General features: G+C 39.5%; 1 protein-coding gene across 1 annotated transcript in view; it reads right to left on the bottom strand.

The window, feature by feature from the left end:
• The window catches only part of LOC122794474 (calcineurin B homologous protein 2-like), a gene marked incomplete in the record, with an annotated part of 852,721 nt that overhangs the window by 43,414 nt on the left and 791,594 nt on the right, over positions 1-17,713 (bottom strand). Inside the window, 1 exon segment of the mRNA XM_044062900.1 lies at positions 1,416-1,538. Within this exon segment, the coding sequence (XP_043918835.1) occupies positions 1,416-1,538 (123 nt within the window).

Raw genomic sequence — 17,713 nt, 5'->3', positions numbered from 1 at the left:
TCTTACTTTTATAAATTTTCCTAAAAGACAGATAACCAGAGGAAAAATCAGAAAGCTGCACATGAATCTTCCTTGCCATAGGAAACAGAATGCATCTGCCATCAATCACCCCTTGTTCTACTGGACTGAATAAAATAAAGGAGGGGCCACATTTTCCCATAAAGTAAGTAGGTCAGTCTCTGTGGTCCCCCATCCCTAGAAAGACATGACAAGGCAGGATTCCTTTCTCCTCAGCTCTAAAAGAGGACTGTCATTGTAGATGGGACTCTAAACTAGTGTATTCACAGCCCCCCCATATGAATGTCTGTCAGAATAATACCCCATTCAATGGATCACTGAGATCTGCGTCAACTATCTGCACAGGAGGTAGAAGATATGACTGCATGCTACCGGTTTGCCCATGTACTAAACCACATCCTGAGTATGCAACTAGGCAAGAAGGGGTTCTGCTATCAGTTTCTCTTCCAAGCATTTAGTCTGAAAACACTGTTCATTTCTGCAGGTGTTTTTTATAAAGCCCCTGCTTCTGGTGGCTCTAATTCCCCTGAAAAAGGGAGAAGGAGAACAGGGACCTTCTCCAGTCTGCTTAAAAAAGTGGATAATGTTAGGACCAGCAATGGATTTTGCTGCAAGAAAAGAAGGGAAGCCTCATTTTGAAGTGTAAAGGAATTGCCAACCACTGCAGAAACTCTAGACACACAAGGCCCATGAAAGTTTAATGGCTTTTTAGCTACTGACACCTCAGAGTGTAGAACTTAAATAGGCAGATTTGTTAATGAAACTGAAAATCAGAGAAACCGTAAAGCTCAAGAGTAGGAGAATACAAGGCTTGATATTCCTTTGTAACCTCAGTCAGGATTTATTTTATATTTGTTTACCGGGATAGTCCGACTGGGACAAAGCCCTTTTTCAGTGGAGGCCCAGGGAGAAAAGCTCCACAGTACAAGTATAAATTATACATACATGTTGCATTAAATGTAAAAATACAGTAAGGTTAGCAGCCTATAACTTAATGATAAAAGAGACAAGAGAGACTAATGTACATTATAAAAAAAAAACAAAACATAAAAGTGGAACACAAAATAGTAGATAATGAAATTCAATAAGTTGATCAGTTAATAAATGAAATCAACAGAAGTTATAAAATTATTATTAACAGGTTAAGATATAGTGCAGCAGAAATCAAACGTAAAGAGGAGGTGTAGTAGAAAGAGAGGAAAGTGACTCTTAGGTTGAAGAAGCAGGATAGGTGGAGAAGCAAACAAAGCATAGCAAATGCATCATTAATAAAATTCCTCAGCAGAAAAACACACACACACACACACACACACACACACACACACACACACACACACACACACACACACACACACACACACACACACATCAACTCTGACAGACACATTAATCCATACCATAGCATATTCCTTGAAAGAGATGGCATTGTCTCCATCCAGATCTGCCTCTTGGATTGTCCGCTCAGTGATGTTCTCCAGTTGCTCTTCGGTAACCTGGACTCCCACCATCATCCGCAGGACCTGTACACCAACATGTAATACAAGAAATCTTTGTTGAGAGTTATTACATTTTCTTTTTACTCAGGCTCTAAAGAACTATTCCATTATGTTACTGACGTTAAATGAGTTCACAATTTGTAATGGAAATTCAAGTTTACTGCAATGCATTTTTGTTTTATATTACATTATGTTACATTTGGGACACTATTAATGGTATATCAAACACTCGTTTTAGAAAGGTATATGGTGCTCAGCTGAAAGGAACCAGACTAAAAGTATTTCGTATCAAATCAGCACTAAATCACAAAAGGGTTTTCACAGTCCACTGCACCTCTTTTATAAATGTACCTTGGAGGTAAGGAGTTCTCCTTTGCAGCAATTTTCTGAATTTGTACTTGATCTGACAAACTGACACAAAAATCTTGCACAAGGTAAGAAACGTGTAGCCAAGTTTAAGGATGAAACAACCTTGGCTAGAAATCCACATTTTTATTAATTAGCATTTGTCATCTCTTCTACCAAATCTGTCTAAAGTACTTTAAATAATATGCATGTCTTTTTCTCATCCTTTACTTATAGTATTCCTGTTTCTCCTACCCTAATTCACATAGTCACAAGCCATTTACTGCACCCACAACCCAAATTTTGATCTGTGCTAACTCTAGCACTGAAATACCCATTTTACAATGATGGGTCACTGCTATTCAAAAATGAGCATGCAGATTGGATTGACCAATGTGTGCCTGTTGTAAATAGAGCATATACCAATAGAAAAACATCCAGCCGCTAAAGTACTATTGAGAGACCAGGCTTTTTTCTATTCACATATACTAAGGAGGCAAACCTCTTAACTGTCCAGATTTTTACAAAATGTCCATATTGTTGCTTTAAATTTTTGGTCTGTTATGACAAATCACTGAGGAGTGACATCATTAAATAATGGCATGCATTTGAGTTTCAGACTTCATATCCTTCAGGCAATTCATGCAACCACAAATCTTATTCTAACAACTTTCTGAGTTTATAAGAGCAACATTTACAATCTGTTCCTATTTTGAGGACTTTGTTTCCCTTTGTCCACATTTATTGGGTTGAGAGGTATGTATGGAGGACAGACAAATACAAGAAAAATCAGGTATGTTCTACAAAAGTAAAGAAACACACCTGATTTTCCTTGTATTTCTCTGCTGTCTTGGCTGACTTGCAACTCTAGTATTTCTGATTATTATAGTATATACAAAGAAATCAGAGATTCTCTTTTCTCTGTTGTTTCTATTGAACAACAGTGATGTACTGTGCAAGCGTGGGAATGCAAGTTCCATACACACACATGCAGTAGTACATCAACAAACATTGAACAACAGGAAACAATGCAGAGGAACACTAAGGTGCCATTATACAAAGACATTATTTAAGAAAGGTAAGCAATTTCTTTCTTAAATAATGACAATATATAATTGCAATAACCGACGATGCAATCCCATCAGCAACAGACTTGAGAAAGTATGAAGGTATGTTGTCAGGGCATTGGAGCAGGGTTTTAGTTTGGAGAGAAGTCTTTTTATGTAGTTGGTGATGGGTATGAGGTCAAACATAGGGGAAGAGTTGGGGTCAGTAGGTAGGGGGGAGCATATGGATGAAGGAGTATGCAGAGGGGAGAGGTTGTTGTTGGGAAAAGTCTTGATTAACTCAGATATTAAATTAATAAAGAAAGAGTTGAATAATGATGCTATTTCTAGATTAGACTTGCTGGGGTCGGGGCAGGGATTGTTTTTGGTGCCTGGGTTGAGAAGTGTATTTATCGAGTTCCAGAACTGCCTAGGGTTTTTTGTGTGATTAGACTGGAGTTTAATGTAGTAGGATTTTTTTGTCCCTGATAATTTGTTTTTTTTTTTGCAAGATTACGGAGCTGTGTGAACTGAAGTACAGTTTTGTGAAGTTTGTTTTTTTTTGGTAAAGTTTCCAGGATTTGACTCTTTGGCGCATAAGTTGTTTGGTGTCTTTGGTTAGCCATGGGACAGTATTGTTTTTTTTCTTTTTGTTCTTGTTAGCACAAGAGAGTTTAGAGCATTTAGGAAAGTGGAATTAAAAAAGTCAATGACATTGTCAAGTGGAAAGGTTTTTAGCATGTTCCAATTCATTTGTTTGAGAGAATTTGAGAATGTGTTGGGGTCAAAGTTACTGAGGCTACGTGTTTGTATGCAGTGATGTTGGTATAAGGGGGAGGAGGTTGAGCGATGGGCAAAGGCTGGTAGGTCAAAAGTCCAAAATGGGAGTAAACAAACATGGCTCTCTTGATAATAAATATAAGACAAAACTTTTATTCAAGTACAAACTTGTGAGCGCTTTCGTGCCTCCTGGCACTTCAGACAATACAAACACTGCAAAAATCTCAATAAAAAGGGTTGCCTCACCCACATTACTTCACAGCAACCAATCATATTTTCAGCAATTAAAATTCACCTGCTGACAACTGTCAACAAATGTAATGTGAAGTCAAAGGCATCACATATCAACTAGCTTGAAAAATCCTTACATACAAAATAGGAAGTCTGAAACTACACATAAAAATAAAATAAAATTAAATTAAAACATTAATTCTCACTTTCACTGCTATCAACAACTATATAACCATACAGAGAGGAAATTCAATGCTTGCTGTGGTCACCTCTCTGTATGGTTATATAGTTGTTGCTGGTAGTTAAAGTGAAAATTAATGTTTTAATTTTATTTTATTTTTTATGTGTTGTTTCAGACTTCCTATTTTGTAAGTAAGGATTTTTTAAGCTAGTTGTTATGTGAAGCCTCACATTACATCTGTTGACAACTGCCAGCAGGTGAATTTTAATTGCTGAAAATTTATGAATGGTTGCTGTGAAATAATGTGGGTAAGGCAAGCCTTCTTGAGATTTTTGCAGTGTTTGTATTGTCTGAAGAAGTGCCAGGAGGCACATAAGTGCTCACTAGTTTGTACCTGAAAAGTTTTGCCTTTTATTTATTATCAAGAGAGCCATGTTTGTTTACTTCTATTTTGGACTTTTTTATTGCATTTTGCTTTTTTGGGAGAGCTTCATCTCCAGCTGCTTTTGGATTTGTGTTTTGTACTAAAGGTTGGAAGGTGGTCACTGATGGAATCAGGAATAGTGCCAGAGTTGGAAATTTTATGTGGATGGGAGACTAGGATCCAGTCAAGGGTGGAACTTGGGAGATTTGCTTTATTGGGTCTGGTTACAGAATGAATTATTTGGGTAAAGTTGTAGAGGGTGCTAGAGTATGTGTGGCGTTATTGATGTTGCCCCAATTTATGTTAATGTCACCTAGTATATACTTCTCAAAGTTTATTTTAGTTGAGGCCCATAAGAGAATGTCTTTGAGGATTGGGGTGTTATTTCCAGGTGAGATATATAGGGCAATGATACACAGGCTTTTATGATTATTCATTTTTACTAAGCATGCTACTATTACTGCATTAACGAATTGAGGAATAGGATTTGGGAAAGGAATTACAGTGAGTAGGTCAGAGTAGATTATGGTGACACCTCCAACTTTTTTGTGTGTGTGGTCGCACCTGAGAGCTTAAAATCCAGAGGGTAGGATTTCAGAGTCTGAGATATGGGGTTTGAGTCATGTCTCAGAGATGGCAACAATGTCTGGCTGGTTGTGGCTTAGCCAGGCTTGAAAGTTGGATACTTTGCTACAGCGCCTTTGGGCATCGAGAGTGAAGAGTTTTACGGGAGGGAGAATGGTATGAGAGAGGGGTATTGTTGTCTGAGGATGAGTTAGGGCTGTGGTTAGGGCGAATGTCAAAAGCTAGGTAGAGGATATTGAGGAGAGATAGTACTAGGGGTTTTGTTTTTGTTTTAATGTATTGTGGAAACTGTATTACGAATTTAGTTATATGAGGTTTTGCTGTGGTTGGCATAATTCTAAGGTTGAAGATATGGAGGTTAGGCTGAATCAGAGATGGGGAGATGGAGTAGTAGAATTTGGTAGTGGGTTGGAGATATAGGTTGTGTGCTGGAGTATGGGAGAAAGGTGAGAAAGATGTGGCGGCAATGGTTGGTGGAATACGTGCTGACATGGTATAAAGGAATTAGAAATGTCAAGAAGAGTAGGGGGGGTAAGGAGGGTTTGGAGGCATGAGGACGGCATGAATAAAAGGTGGGTGTTTAATAGGTGGATAATAGTGAGTGGAATGTGGGGACTTGGCCTAGGGTGGATGGAGGAGGGGGGAGTAGGTAGCAGGAAGTTAGGCTTGAGTGATGCATATATTGAGTACAGCTGAGAAAGGAGGGGTTGGACTAGGGTAGCTGTTGATTGGATAGTGGATGATGAGGGTTGGGGAAATGGTTAGAATAAAAGTAAGAGTAGTGGGGGCAGGGTAGGGCAGCGGAGTGAGCCCGCAAGGGTGAATGGACCGGGTTGAGCCTCTAGCTGTGAGATGCTGCCAGTAGGGTAGGGGAGCAGAGTGAGCCCACAAGGGAGAATGGAGCGGGTTGAGCCTCTAGCCATGAGATGTTGCCAGGAATTAAAAAAAAAAAAACAATTAGTAGGTCAGTGTTTTATTGCAGACCTTTCAGGCTAGTGTTATTCAACAGAATAAGGAAAAATAAAGAGGTTTGCTGATTAATGTGCAGGAGGCTATTTGGACGTTTAAAGGCATGAAATTATACTACTTATAAGCCACTATTTAAATGAGCTACACATTAATATACAGTTAAAATAGTGTTATGCATGTTTCTTATTTTGCTTAGAGGTGGTAGTACTTCTAAGCACTTAATACAGCTAATTTCAATAACAAATGGTCCAACTTCAAAATCTGGCTACATCAATATCAACCAAAATTGTCACATTACTGACTAATGGCTTAAAGACTATTCATGGACTTCCCCCCAGCATCTCTGATTCCTATCATATTTTTACCGACAGCATATCTGGGAAGAGCAAATGTAGTGGGACATTAACATTAATAAATTAGGCTTAAAATCTCCCAAATATTGTTATTTATTAGTGAGTCCAACAATGACAAAATATTAAACTAAATTCTCCTTGAGCTTACGCTCCGTGGCCTCAAAAATGTTTCTGGCCACTGTAAACATTCTTACACCATCTTCTTTCTAAACAATACAAGACACCCTTCAATCAGTCTTTAATAAAGCTACACACCACATAATTGCAGGTGACTTTAATTGAGAAAGCTAAAACAAAGTTATCCTAAATGACTCTCTCCCTTCATGACCATACACAACTGCTTTCTTGTGGCACAAGGTATAGTCCAAACTATTCTAAATCATCAATTACTGACCTACTTATTACAAATATTAACACACAAACGTTGAAGTCTTTCCACTTGTCCCAACACTCTTAGCAACTTACCCCACTGATTTCCTACTGGACTTGTAAAGCCTCAAAACTTCCACCAATACTATTTTCAGCAGGACTATCCCTGACTTTTCAGACAATTATCACAAGAAGATATGCAGTAGAAACATTGACCACCGATATATAACTGTACTGATCCTATCTCCACACAGTCTTTACTTTCCAGTGTAATGTCTACTGTTCAAGGCAAGCTTTTCTCATTAAAAATTACAGCAAACAACATAATGCCCCCTGAATAACCCCAGATTTGTGCCAACTCATGAATGAGACAATACATGGAAAAAAATGAAAATAACCCACAGTATATCATTACACATCCTCAATATCTTGATTTAAGAACCAAACTGGAATTTAAACTACTGATTCAAAGTTTCATACCTCGGGCATATCTAGCTTTCCTATCTTGAGCAGCCTAAATTCTTCTAGAAATCTACAAAACATATTTCATCAGGAAGATGTTTGCTAAATCAAATTAATCTTCAAAACTAATCTCTGAGATCCTTGAAAAGATCAAGCAATGCCCAAGCTGAACTCAACTTTCTCCCACACCTTCGTAAATACCCCTTTGTATACCTCTAGTACACTTCTCTCCATAATTCTATTGTCAAACCGTGATTTTGCTTCAAATCCATCTCTTCTAAAGCAGTTTGGGAACTTCTAGGGAAAATTGATTACACCTACAAACCATTTTTTTTATATAATTCACCCAAAAATATTCTGCCTACCACCTATACAAACCTATAGCATATATCTTTAGGTTATCTCTCACCACTAACTCAATTCCACCCACCTTTAAGCACTGTATTATCATCCCATTACCTAAAATAAATAATCTATCCTCAGCCAACAGCATTTTCCTTGTTTCCAGTATCTGCCCAATGCTAAAATATTTAAAAAATTATATGTCAACAATTTGACTATATCCAGACGGATCCCTATCTTATGATAGAAACCTCATTTGACTGAAACCATAAGACTGAAATTTCAAGACTGAAAAGTCACTTAACTGAAACTCATAAGACTGAAACCCATAATACTGAATTTCAACATACTAAATTGTAAACGGGACCATATAAAACCAGACTAGGTGGGGGGCTATGCCCCCCACACCCCAATGTGGGGGGCTATGTCACCCACACTCCCCAACGTGGGGGCTGTGCCCCCCACACCCCTAACTATATATATACTAAATCCAGGATTGCAATACAGTGGGGAAAAGGGCATATACCTTTCAACGTACCTTACAACAGTCTACATGCTGCTACTACTATGCCCTTTTCCCCTCTGTAGTGCAATCCTGGAGTTAGTATATATAGTTAGGGGAGTGTGGGGGGTATAGCCCCCATAGTCTGGTTTTATATGGTCCAGTATAAAATTTAGTATGTTGAAACTGAGTATTATGGGTTTCAGTCTTATGGGTTTCAGTCAAGTGACTTTTCAGACTTTTAAAATGTTTTGAAATGTCAGTGTTATGGTCTCAGTCAAATGAATTTCAGTCAAATGAGGTTTCTATCTTATGATAGGGATTGCATCCAAACATATGATATTCTCTCTTACAAACGAGCACAAAATAAAAGCACTATTACTTCAGTTGTTCACTTATTGAAAAATATCTCAAACATGTAACAAGGCTAAATTTCATGGCAATATTTCTTGATCTGAAAAAAAAAACATGATAGCACCTTGTTAATAGCTAACTCAACTCTTGCTGATTCTCTGAAATGTCTTCTCATGGTTCAAAAATTGTCTTTCTACTGGAACATTCACAGTCACTTTTGACAACTACTTCTGCCCTACTGGTACACTCTCTAAAGCCCTGCCGCAAGAATCTGTTCTTAGGCCTCAACTTTTTTTCATTTTCATCAATGACTCTCCTGCAGACCTTTTCACCATCTTGAAATCCTTCTTTATGCTGATGATGTAGTGCTTTTCAACTCTTATAAATATAATCTGTTACTTCAAAATTAGTTACAACACAAATTTAACACCCTATAGCTATCTTACAAGGTGTCTATCGACTCTCACAAAACTAGTGTTATTTAGGATGCAAAGAAGTTCCATAAGCTTCCACCACTTACAATGAAAGATCACTACAGATATACTATTCCTTCTGTTGATGAACACAAAAATGTTTACAGGTTATTATTGCTCAAACCTTAACATTTCACTCATATGCAATAACTTATAGGTAAAGGTGTTAAATCAGCTTAAGACTGCTCACAAAGTTTAAAACAAAACTCCTATCATGATGCAAGAAAGCAATTGCTGTTAATGTCCTCATTCCCAGGCTTGAATATATGCTACCCATAATTACTAATAATTCTATCTAAATATTACCATTCTGCAGAAAACAGAATATAAAGGCTTGTTTATTTTGCTCCATATAATGAACATAATTGTTCCAATAAACCAGAAGGCCACTTAGCTGCCAATTAATTAGTGAAAGATTTATTTTCCACCTTTGTTCCATTATCTTTAAGGTAATACATGAATCCTAATGTCCCCTTCACCAGTCAACTTTATCAATACAGTCCTCTGAATACTGTTTTAGAAGACAAGATGGCTCGACAGACCCTCAACAATTTTTTAGAAGACAATATGGCTCGACAGACCCTCAACAATTTTCAATAAGTGAAAAGGCCATCGCAAAAATTGATCCCAATGGCTGGACTGCACTACTTGCTGATCTCTATCAATTAAGAAAATAAACTTTTCCCTCAACAATTCCCCTTATATTCCATTTTCCACTTTACAATCTATTTCGAAGGCCATAGCCTAAAATGTTGATGTATTATCTTGCTGTATCTACCTTGTTTTAAATTTGTCTGTCACTCATTTGTATGTATTGTATACAACTGTAAGATAATGTCATTTATACTTTGATTTTTCAGTCAAAGCATCTGTTGATACTGTGTCTTTCAACACTCTAGTTATGTTACAGTTTACCTCAGTTGCTGTTTTGTGTACTTCTTAGTGCAAATGCTATGTAAAATGATTTTGCATTTTAGCCCAGGTTGTGACTGAAAATGTCACTTGACTAGCCCATTTACCTTATAAGCAAACTGAAATAATAAAATAAAAAAATAAATAAGTAAATAAAAATCACTATTTTTTGCAAGACATTTTGATGAACAACTTTACTAGTTATACTTCTTTGAGTAGAACGTGAAGTTATGGAGGTACTAAGATTTATTTGAAACACAAATTTATAAACTTGATTTTGTTTGAAAACTGTCCAGACTCACCACTAAATCCACACAGGACACAACATACTCCACTGAGTGGCCATCCAAGACTTGTAACATTGGTTATACAAAACGGATTTATACAGCGCCCATTTAATTACCTTTTTATTGTGTCTAACTGAATAAGTACTCACCAAAAATGTGTTTTAATTCAATCATGGATGTTATTTACAGATAAAAAGGCATGGCAATGGGTGCAAAAGATGTACCTATTTATGTTGATTTATGTGCTACCTTGATGAGCTATTGATTTAGGATACCAGTCACAATCATTTTGTCTACACCATGGGTATATGGTGTAGACATTTTGGTGATTGCTGGCTTATTTGGACTTCAGCCATAATCACATTTGTAAGAGGAAGTCAGAGTCCTGCTAACATTAACAGGGCAAAATAATGTGTTGCTGCCAAAGCAAGGTATGGATTACTTACATATCATACATGCAATTCCAATGCAACATTTTCTATATCTTTTACTACTGCTTTTAGCAGTAACAAATTTAAGTTCCAAATGTGGTCCAAAAGTACTAGGGCATCTTACAGGCAGATAAAGACACTGCATAACTAATTTTATATAATTGTAAGTTTACTTATAGAAAGGATGAGTCAATTGGGCAATGTTTAAGTGGTTTTAAAAAGTAACTGACCCTAAACCATTTGCAGCAACTGCAAAGATTTTGGAAGGCACAATATTGATGGGCTTTTCACCTTGAGGGCATTGTTCATTTAGTTCATTTTATAACTTCATCATTAAAAACAAAAAGGTTTTTGTAACAGTGAATGGCTCATTTACTTAGGCAGTTGTTCATGTTCTTTTTTATGTTTGCAAGACATGACACGGATTTAAATCACATATTTCAAAAAATATAAGTGACATTAGATGCCACAAAGAGACAAAAAATCTTTGTTTAAGCAAACACTAAAATGTCCAGGAGTTGATTTGGGGTTTATTGAAACTGGCAGTATTTTGTAATTCATCAAGTACTGATTGATGGTAAGAAAGACTTTCTATAAACAGAAGTATACGGATCAGATAACACTTCATGCACTATAAAGAATTATGATTGGGTCTCCAATCATAACAATCATGTGTTTTTGATATGGATGCCAAGATTCCTCTCTTGAGCTTCGTTCTTTATGTGAATTTCTTCGCATCCATATAATCAGCAAGTTATGATTAACGAACTGCTAATAACCCTCCATGTTATATATAGCTTTAGCTATTCTCCTCACTTTTCTGTTTAAATCAATGGGTCAGGGTCTTGTTCATTTTTAGTATACATGAGCAGGAGGAACTTGTTTTACCTTACTACACATGCAGTGCAGACCATTATCCACCAGATGGAATCATACCACTATTTATTCTAGTTAGGATATGATCAGTGTTATTGTGTTATTTAATTAAAAATATTAATTTTTATAAATTATAAGGCTATTCCACCTTTAAAACACAACTAGTCTTGAAGATGTAATTGCAAATCACATGAAATCACTGTATGCAGATTATTACAATTTCTGCCTCTATATGTTTTTGATTTTGTACAAATGATGTGTTCTGCGGAGCATGCAAGATTCTCATTCTCATTCAATTTATTGTCAGTTTAGGTAGTGATGATGTATCTTATTTATTTAAATGCCAGTTTTAATTATTTGATGTTTGGCTATCCACCTATAAAGTGGCTTTTTTGCTTTGTTACTATTAACGTAATGATAAAGACGTTGCAGCACATCAAAGCAGGTTTACATCTGTTTGCAACCCATTATGCAACATCTGCTTATTTAATTAAATATTTATGAACTCAAATATGAGTGTGGCTGAAACATTTGGAATCACTTGTGGTGCTGATATATGTATTGTTCCTTCAATTTATGGTCATGTGCACAAGAATATGGACTGGCTACAGTACACCTTTTTTGGATGTGTTACCTGGTAAACACAAATAAAGCACATGAACATGCCTACAATTTTTGAACAGATCAAATAAAGCAGGGAGAGATAATTGTGGAAGAATGGTAAACAATTCACAATCAACAGAACTAAGAAAACCCACACAGTCAAGAAATACAATAATATTCACCTAGAACTACCAGGATATGGAAGCCCAGACTTGTATGACCAACTGAACTGCTTCAAATCCTCCATAATAATAGTAGCAAAGTACACTGTAAGGCATTACACAAAAGGCTGGGTAAATTAGGGAACCTAAAGACACTTCACATATTTAACTTTTCTGTGTTATGTCAATAGAGAGAGAAATATGCTGTGTTTCCTTCTTCCTCCTCTTTGTGTTTTGTGGGATTCTCAGTATTTTTCACACATTTGGGCAGAATTCATAAGTATTTGAGGTTTATTAGAGTTAGCAAATCTCAATAGAAACCATCATTACTTGCAGTTTTGAATAATTCAGAGTTCATTCTCTGATGTTAATAAGGATTGGTTACATCCTAACTAATGACAGAGATTTAAAGCTTTGTGACTTGTACTGAGAATATTTTCCCATGATATAGTTAACGAAACTTCATTTGAAGAGTGAACGGTAGAAGTGTCTAAGAAGGATTACTTGGGAGGAATGCCAGGACTGACTAGCCATCGCTGGAAGTGGAGAAACCACGCAGTTAAACTGAGGGTTTGAACTGTCCAGATGAGGCATTCCAGAGAGAAGATACAGATTAGGATCCAGTACCCAAGGAGGATCTATCAGATGAGGTCAGAGGAAGGGAAACCACACCTGTTGAGGCCTGACACAAACAATAAGGATGACTGTGACCTTCCTCAATTAAGCTTTCTGCAGGAATTGTGGGATAAGTACAGTAGGAGGAAAAGTATAAAGAAGCCTGGGGGGGGGGGGGGGGGGATGTGGCTCAGAGCATACCTCAGTGTCTTTCTCTCCTGGGGAATCAGAGCAAAGTACCTGCTGCACTACCTGTTGTGAAGGGAGGCAAAGAAATCTCAGCATGGTCAACCCTAGTGGCAGAAAATCTGCTCAGCAATCTTCGGATTGAGGGACCTCTCGTGAAGGAGAAGGACAGACCTGCTCAACCTGTCTAACAGAACACTGGATTTCACCAGAATATACACTACCAGAAAGCAGTCAGAAGACATCACTTATTGCTAAACTCTCAATGCCTCTCGACAGCTGGTAGGAGCATGTTTCCCCCTGCTTACTGATGTACCAGACTACTGTCATGTCTGTTTGAATGGATATGACTCCTAGACGGGGAGGGTCCTGAAAGGCCTGCAATGCTAAGAGAACTGCCCTCATCTCTAGTATGTTGATATGAAGGCTCGTCTCGGAAAGGGACCATGTGTCATGAACAGACTGTCCCATGAAGTGCCCCCCCCCCCAAGTTGGGAAGCATCCTTAGTCAGTATGGTCTGGGAAATATGAGGAACAAAGGGGAGACCTTTGGGGACTAGTGTCACCAGCATATGTGTGTTCTGCAGATGTCTGTGAGAAGGACCCACAAATTAATGGGTTGATGTTTGATGGAACAGTGTACTTAAAGTGTCCACTGAAGAACTCTCATGTGACATCTGGCTAGAGAAGCCAGGGTAATGAAAGCAGCCATATATCCTAGGAAGGCATAAAAATGAGTCTTGCTGGTGGCTTCTGGCAGGAAATAATGGTTAATTACTGTTAGTGCAGGATGTCCAAACGGTTCTCTGGGATTTTTGCTATTTGGCTCTTCATATGCAGGTGAGCTCCTATAAATTCTATTGTTTGAAGAGGGAGAAACTTGGACTTGAGTTCACTGTAATACACAGCTGAGTGCAAAGATGGAGCAATTAGTCTCTGGCTTGGAAAAGAAGATTCCTTGGGGAGGGGGGACAGAGATAAACCAGTCATCCAGATATGCAAACATCCAGAACCCTTGCACTCTGAGATGAGCTGCAACCACTGCCATACACTTGGTGAACACTCTCGGGGCTGTGATGAGATAAAGGGCAGAGCGAAAGTGGAGAATCCTTCTGGAATGCCTGCCCATCTTTATGTGGTAGTATGCATCCTGGAGGTCTGTCAAGCACATCCATTTGTCCTCTCTCAATAACAGGAGAATGGGCTGTATTGTGACCATCTGGAACTTCATCCGTCTGACATTAAGGTGGCTGAGGTCCAAAATTGGCCTGAGATCCTTGTTCTTTTTGTGGCACCAAAGAGAATCTTGAGTACGTTCTAGAACAAAGTTCATCTGGTGTGACATCCTGGGTGACCTGCTTGTCCAGCACCTTTTTTATTTCTAGAACTGCTGATTTTCTTTGGGAGAGTGCAATGATGGAGAGCTTCTGTGATGGTAGAGGTAAAACAGAAAAGGAATTAAATAGCCTCTTGTTATGATCTTCTACACTCGTGTCATAGTTGATGGGCATCCAGGCATTGGGGTATATAGATAATCTCCCCTGCCGACTGGTTCGAGTGCAGCAGCCAGGCAACCATTCAGGAGCACTGGTAAGGCCTCTCAGAGAACAGCGCCTGGAAGACTTGATTTGCTGAGAACCTCTGCTGAGGGAACATCCACCATTAGTATTCCCCCCTTTGACCCAGGGGTGCCTATTCCAAGATGTTTCAGGAAACAATCCATGGAATCACAGCTTCTCCCCCCCCTTCCTTCTGGTTTCTACAGAAAGACCTCTAGGGGGGTAGAGAATGATTTTCCTATAGCAGATAGGGTTTTCCCATCCTGTTCATTTCTGGAGAGTGTCTTTTTGACTTTAGGCCCAAAAACTGTCAAGCCATCAAGAGACGCATTGACAAGGGGTGTCCTGAAATGCTCCTCAGAGTCACACAAGTGCATCCAGACATGTCTCATAGGTTCGTACATAGGTAGGTACTAGGCTATCGGCCCTGGGGCCTATACAAGCCCAGCCAAAAAGGTACCATGGCTTTTGCCACCCAAGAAAATTATTTTCCTGTGCCACTGTAGAGCAGAGCCACAGAGGTGATCCCCGGGGTGAATTTCCTATTTCCCATCCAATCATCGAGATTTTTCTTGAAGAGTGCTAATGAGGAGCTTTGTTTGATATAGATAGGTAGTTTATTGCAGAGTATGGGAAGTTTCTGGGACAGAAATCTATCCCTCCGGCATGTTCTGTTTATTGTGGTGACAAGGTTTAGGTCCCTAGAGTGTGTAGCTCGGAGGGATTGCGATTTCTTTAAGTGGAGCATGTCCAACAGCTCTGGGTTTGACATAGCTTTGTATGTTAGATCACCTCTGAGTAGGCGACATGCGACGGAGTAAAGCTGGAGTTTTTTGAGACGGTCTGCATAGGGCATCTGTTTGAGGCTGGTAATCCTCTTTGTGAGGTATTTCTGTGGCCTTTCCAGTAGTTGTAAATGTCTTGTGAGGTACATACCAAAAGGGGCGTTGTACTCTATAATGGGCCTAATGAGTGATGAGTAGAGGGGAACAATGACCTCTTTTTTTTTGGATGAGAAACCTTTTGTGATGAGGTGTGCCATGTAGAAGGATTTCCTGACTACTGTGGTGATGTGATTATCAAAGGAGAGACTACTGTCCACCTGTGTCCCAAGGTCTCATCACACTTTCGGTGTATACTACCGCCTATGTTGCAGTTCATGGGTACAGAGTTTTTTCCAAAGGGGATGACAATGCACTTTTTGGCATTGAGCTTGAGGCCACCAGGCATCTGTCTCAGTGAGACCTTTTTGTAGGATGTCCACATCATTAGGAGTTTCGATTATGGCTCCTAGTTTGCAGTCATCTGCGAACTTCGTTAGCCAAAGACCTTCTGTGTTAGCCTGTACTTCAGAGAAGTAGATACCAAACAGGAGAGGACCCAGGACTGAACCCTGTGGTACTCCACTTGTCACTGGTCTGAAGTCGGATTTGGAGTCTGTTACTTTCACAGTGTGGGTTCTGTCAGTGAGCCAGTTGGCAACCCATCTTGTGACATAGGGATTTATACCTAGTTCTATAATTCCAGAGTGGGGGATGGTGTCGAAAGCCTTGGCAAGATCTAGATAGGCTGTGTGAACCACCTTACCCTTGTCTACGGCTTTGGTGACTGCTTCAAAGAAGTCTATCAGGTTTAGGAGACATGATCTGCCTTTTACAAACCTGAACTGCGTGGGTTCTAGAGTTTGGAGATTGCCAGTGTCTTTGTTTATAAGTTCCATGATGATACGTTCCATGGCCTTGCAGACCAGGCTTGTCAGGCTAATGGGGCGGTAGTTCCCGGGGTCTGTGGTGGCTCCCCCCCTTGTGCTGTGGGATAACAGTCGCTGCGCGCCATTCAGCAGGCACAAAGCCTGAGGTGAGGCTATGACTGAACATGGTACTTGGGTGGGGTGCCAGTTCGTTCTGTAGTTCGTGTAGAACGCAGCCTGAGATGTTGCCTGGTCCCATGGATGCTGTGTTCTTGGCTTTGGAGAGTGTGGTTTTTACCTGTGCAGCCGTGATTACAGAAACTTTGCATTCTTCCGGTATAGAGATAGTACATCAAGAAAAGAGGAGTGGGAATCCTGGGGCATGGTGGGTGATTTGTAGCAAACTACAATTTGGATTGCAGTTTTGCCCAGAGTTAGTTGCACTTGGATAACCTCGGCTGCATTATGCTGAGCAACTAGCCTGGAGGTGTGGATATCCTTAATGAATATGGACACACCTCCGCCTTTCTTTTGTGTTCCGGTCCAAGTTACATGGCCGGAAAGTGTGGTATGAGTAATAGCCTGGTAATGCAGGGATGCTCTCTGGAGCCTTAAACCAGGTCTCAGTCACTGCACAGATATCTATGTTCTCCATTTTAAGGAGTGCCTAGAGTGAGTGCATTTTGAGATTTAGACTTCTAGCACTGAGTAGCATCACCCTCAGTTTTTGCTTGCCTGTTCCTGTTATGGTGGTGAATTTGTCATTTGAACCTTGCCTAAAAAAGGCACTATAGGGGCGGCAAGAACCTTAGCCAGTATCCGGAATCCCAGGGGTGACAGGTGCAGGCCATCTCTGGCAAAGCATCGTGGTCCGTCGACCATGTCATCCCAGGCAGACAGATACTAGATCCCTTTAGAATGGCACCAGAAGCTTAGCCAATTGTTGAAGTCAATCATTTTGTCCTTGTACTGCAGCATCATTCTGGGTGATGGCAAAATGCTACTCAGGGCTAGGGTCATACCTGTCTGGGCTACAAGATCAGAGTGCTCTTCCATGTCTCTTTTCATGTAGTCCAGGGAGGTATGTCTCAGGTCGTTCACACCAACATAGACAATGACAGAGTCATATTTGTACTTGTTGTGGAGTGACCTGAGTGTGTGCCAATATGCTTATTCCAGTGTCTGTGGTTCTCGAAGCACCCTCAGTCACATTAGAAATCAGGTGCTTCAGCACATTTGAAAGGGACTGGAGGGTGGCCCACTGCAAGTCCACAGTTTTCTTGTCCTCTGCAGAGATGCACCTCAGGGAAGATTTGGACAGCTCCTTTTTCAAATCCTTCTGAAATCATGTCACACGTGCCAGGTAGTTTATCTCCATCAGTGTAGAGGTTGCTGAAGAGTATACTCATTTCACAAATCTGTCCAGCTCCTTGGACTTCCTGTTAGGGGGATGAACAGAAGAG

Source organism: Protopterus annectens, chromosome 1.part0 (assembly GCF_019279795.1).
Source record: "Protopterus annectens isolate FY-2018-M chromosome 1.part0, PAN1.0, whole genome shotgun sequence".
Taxonomy (NCBI): domain Eukaryota; kingdom Metazoa; phylum Chordata; order Ceratodontiformes; family Protopteridae; genus Protopterus; species Protopterus annectens.
The sequence above is the reverse complement of the archived record's forward strand: the minus strand, read 5'-3'. Positions and strand labels throughout refer to the sequence as shown.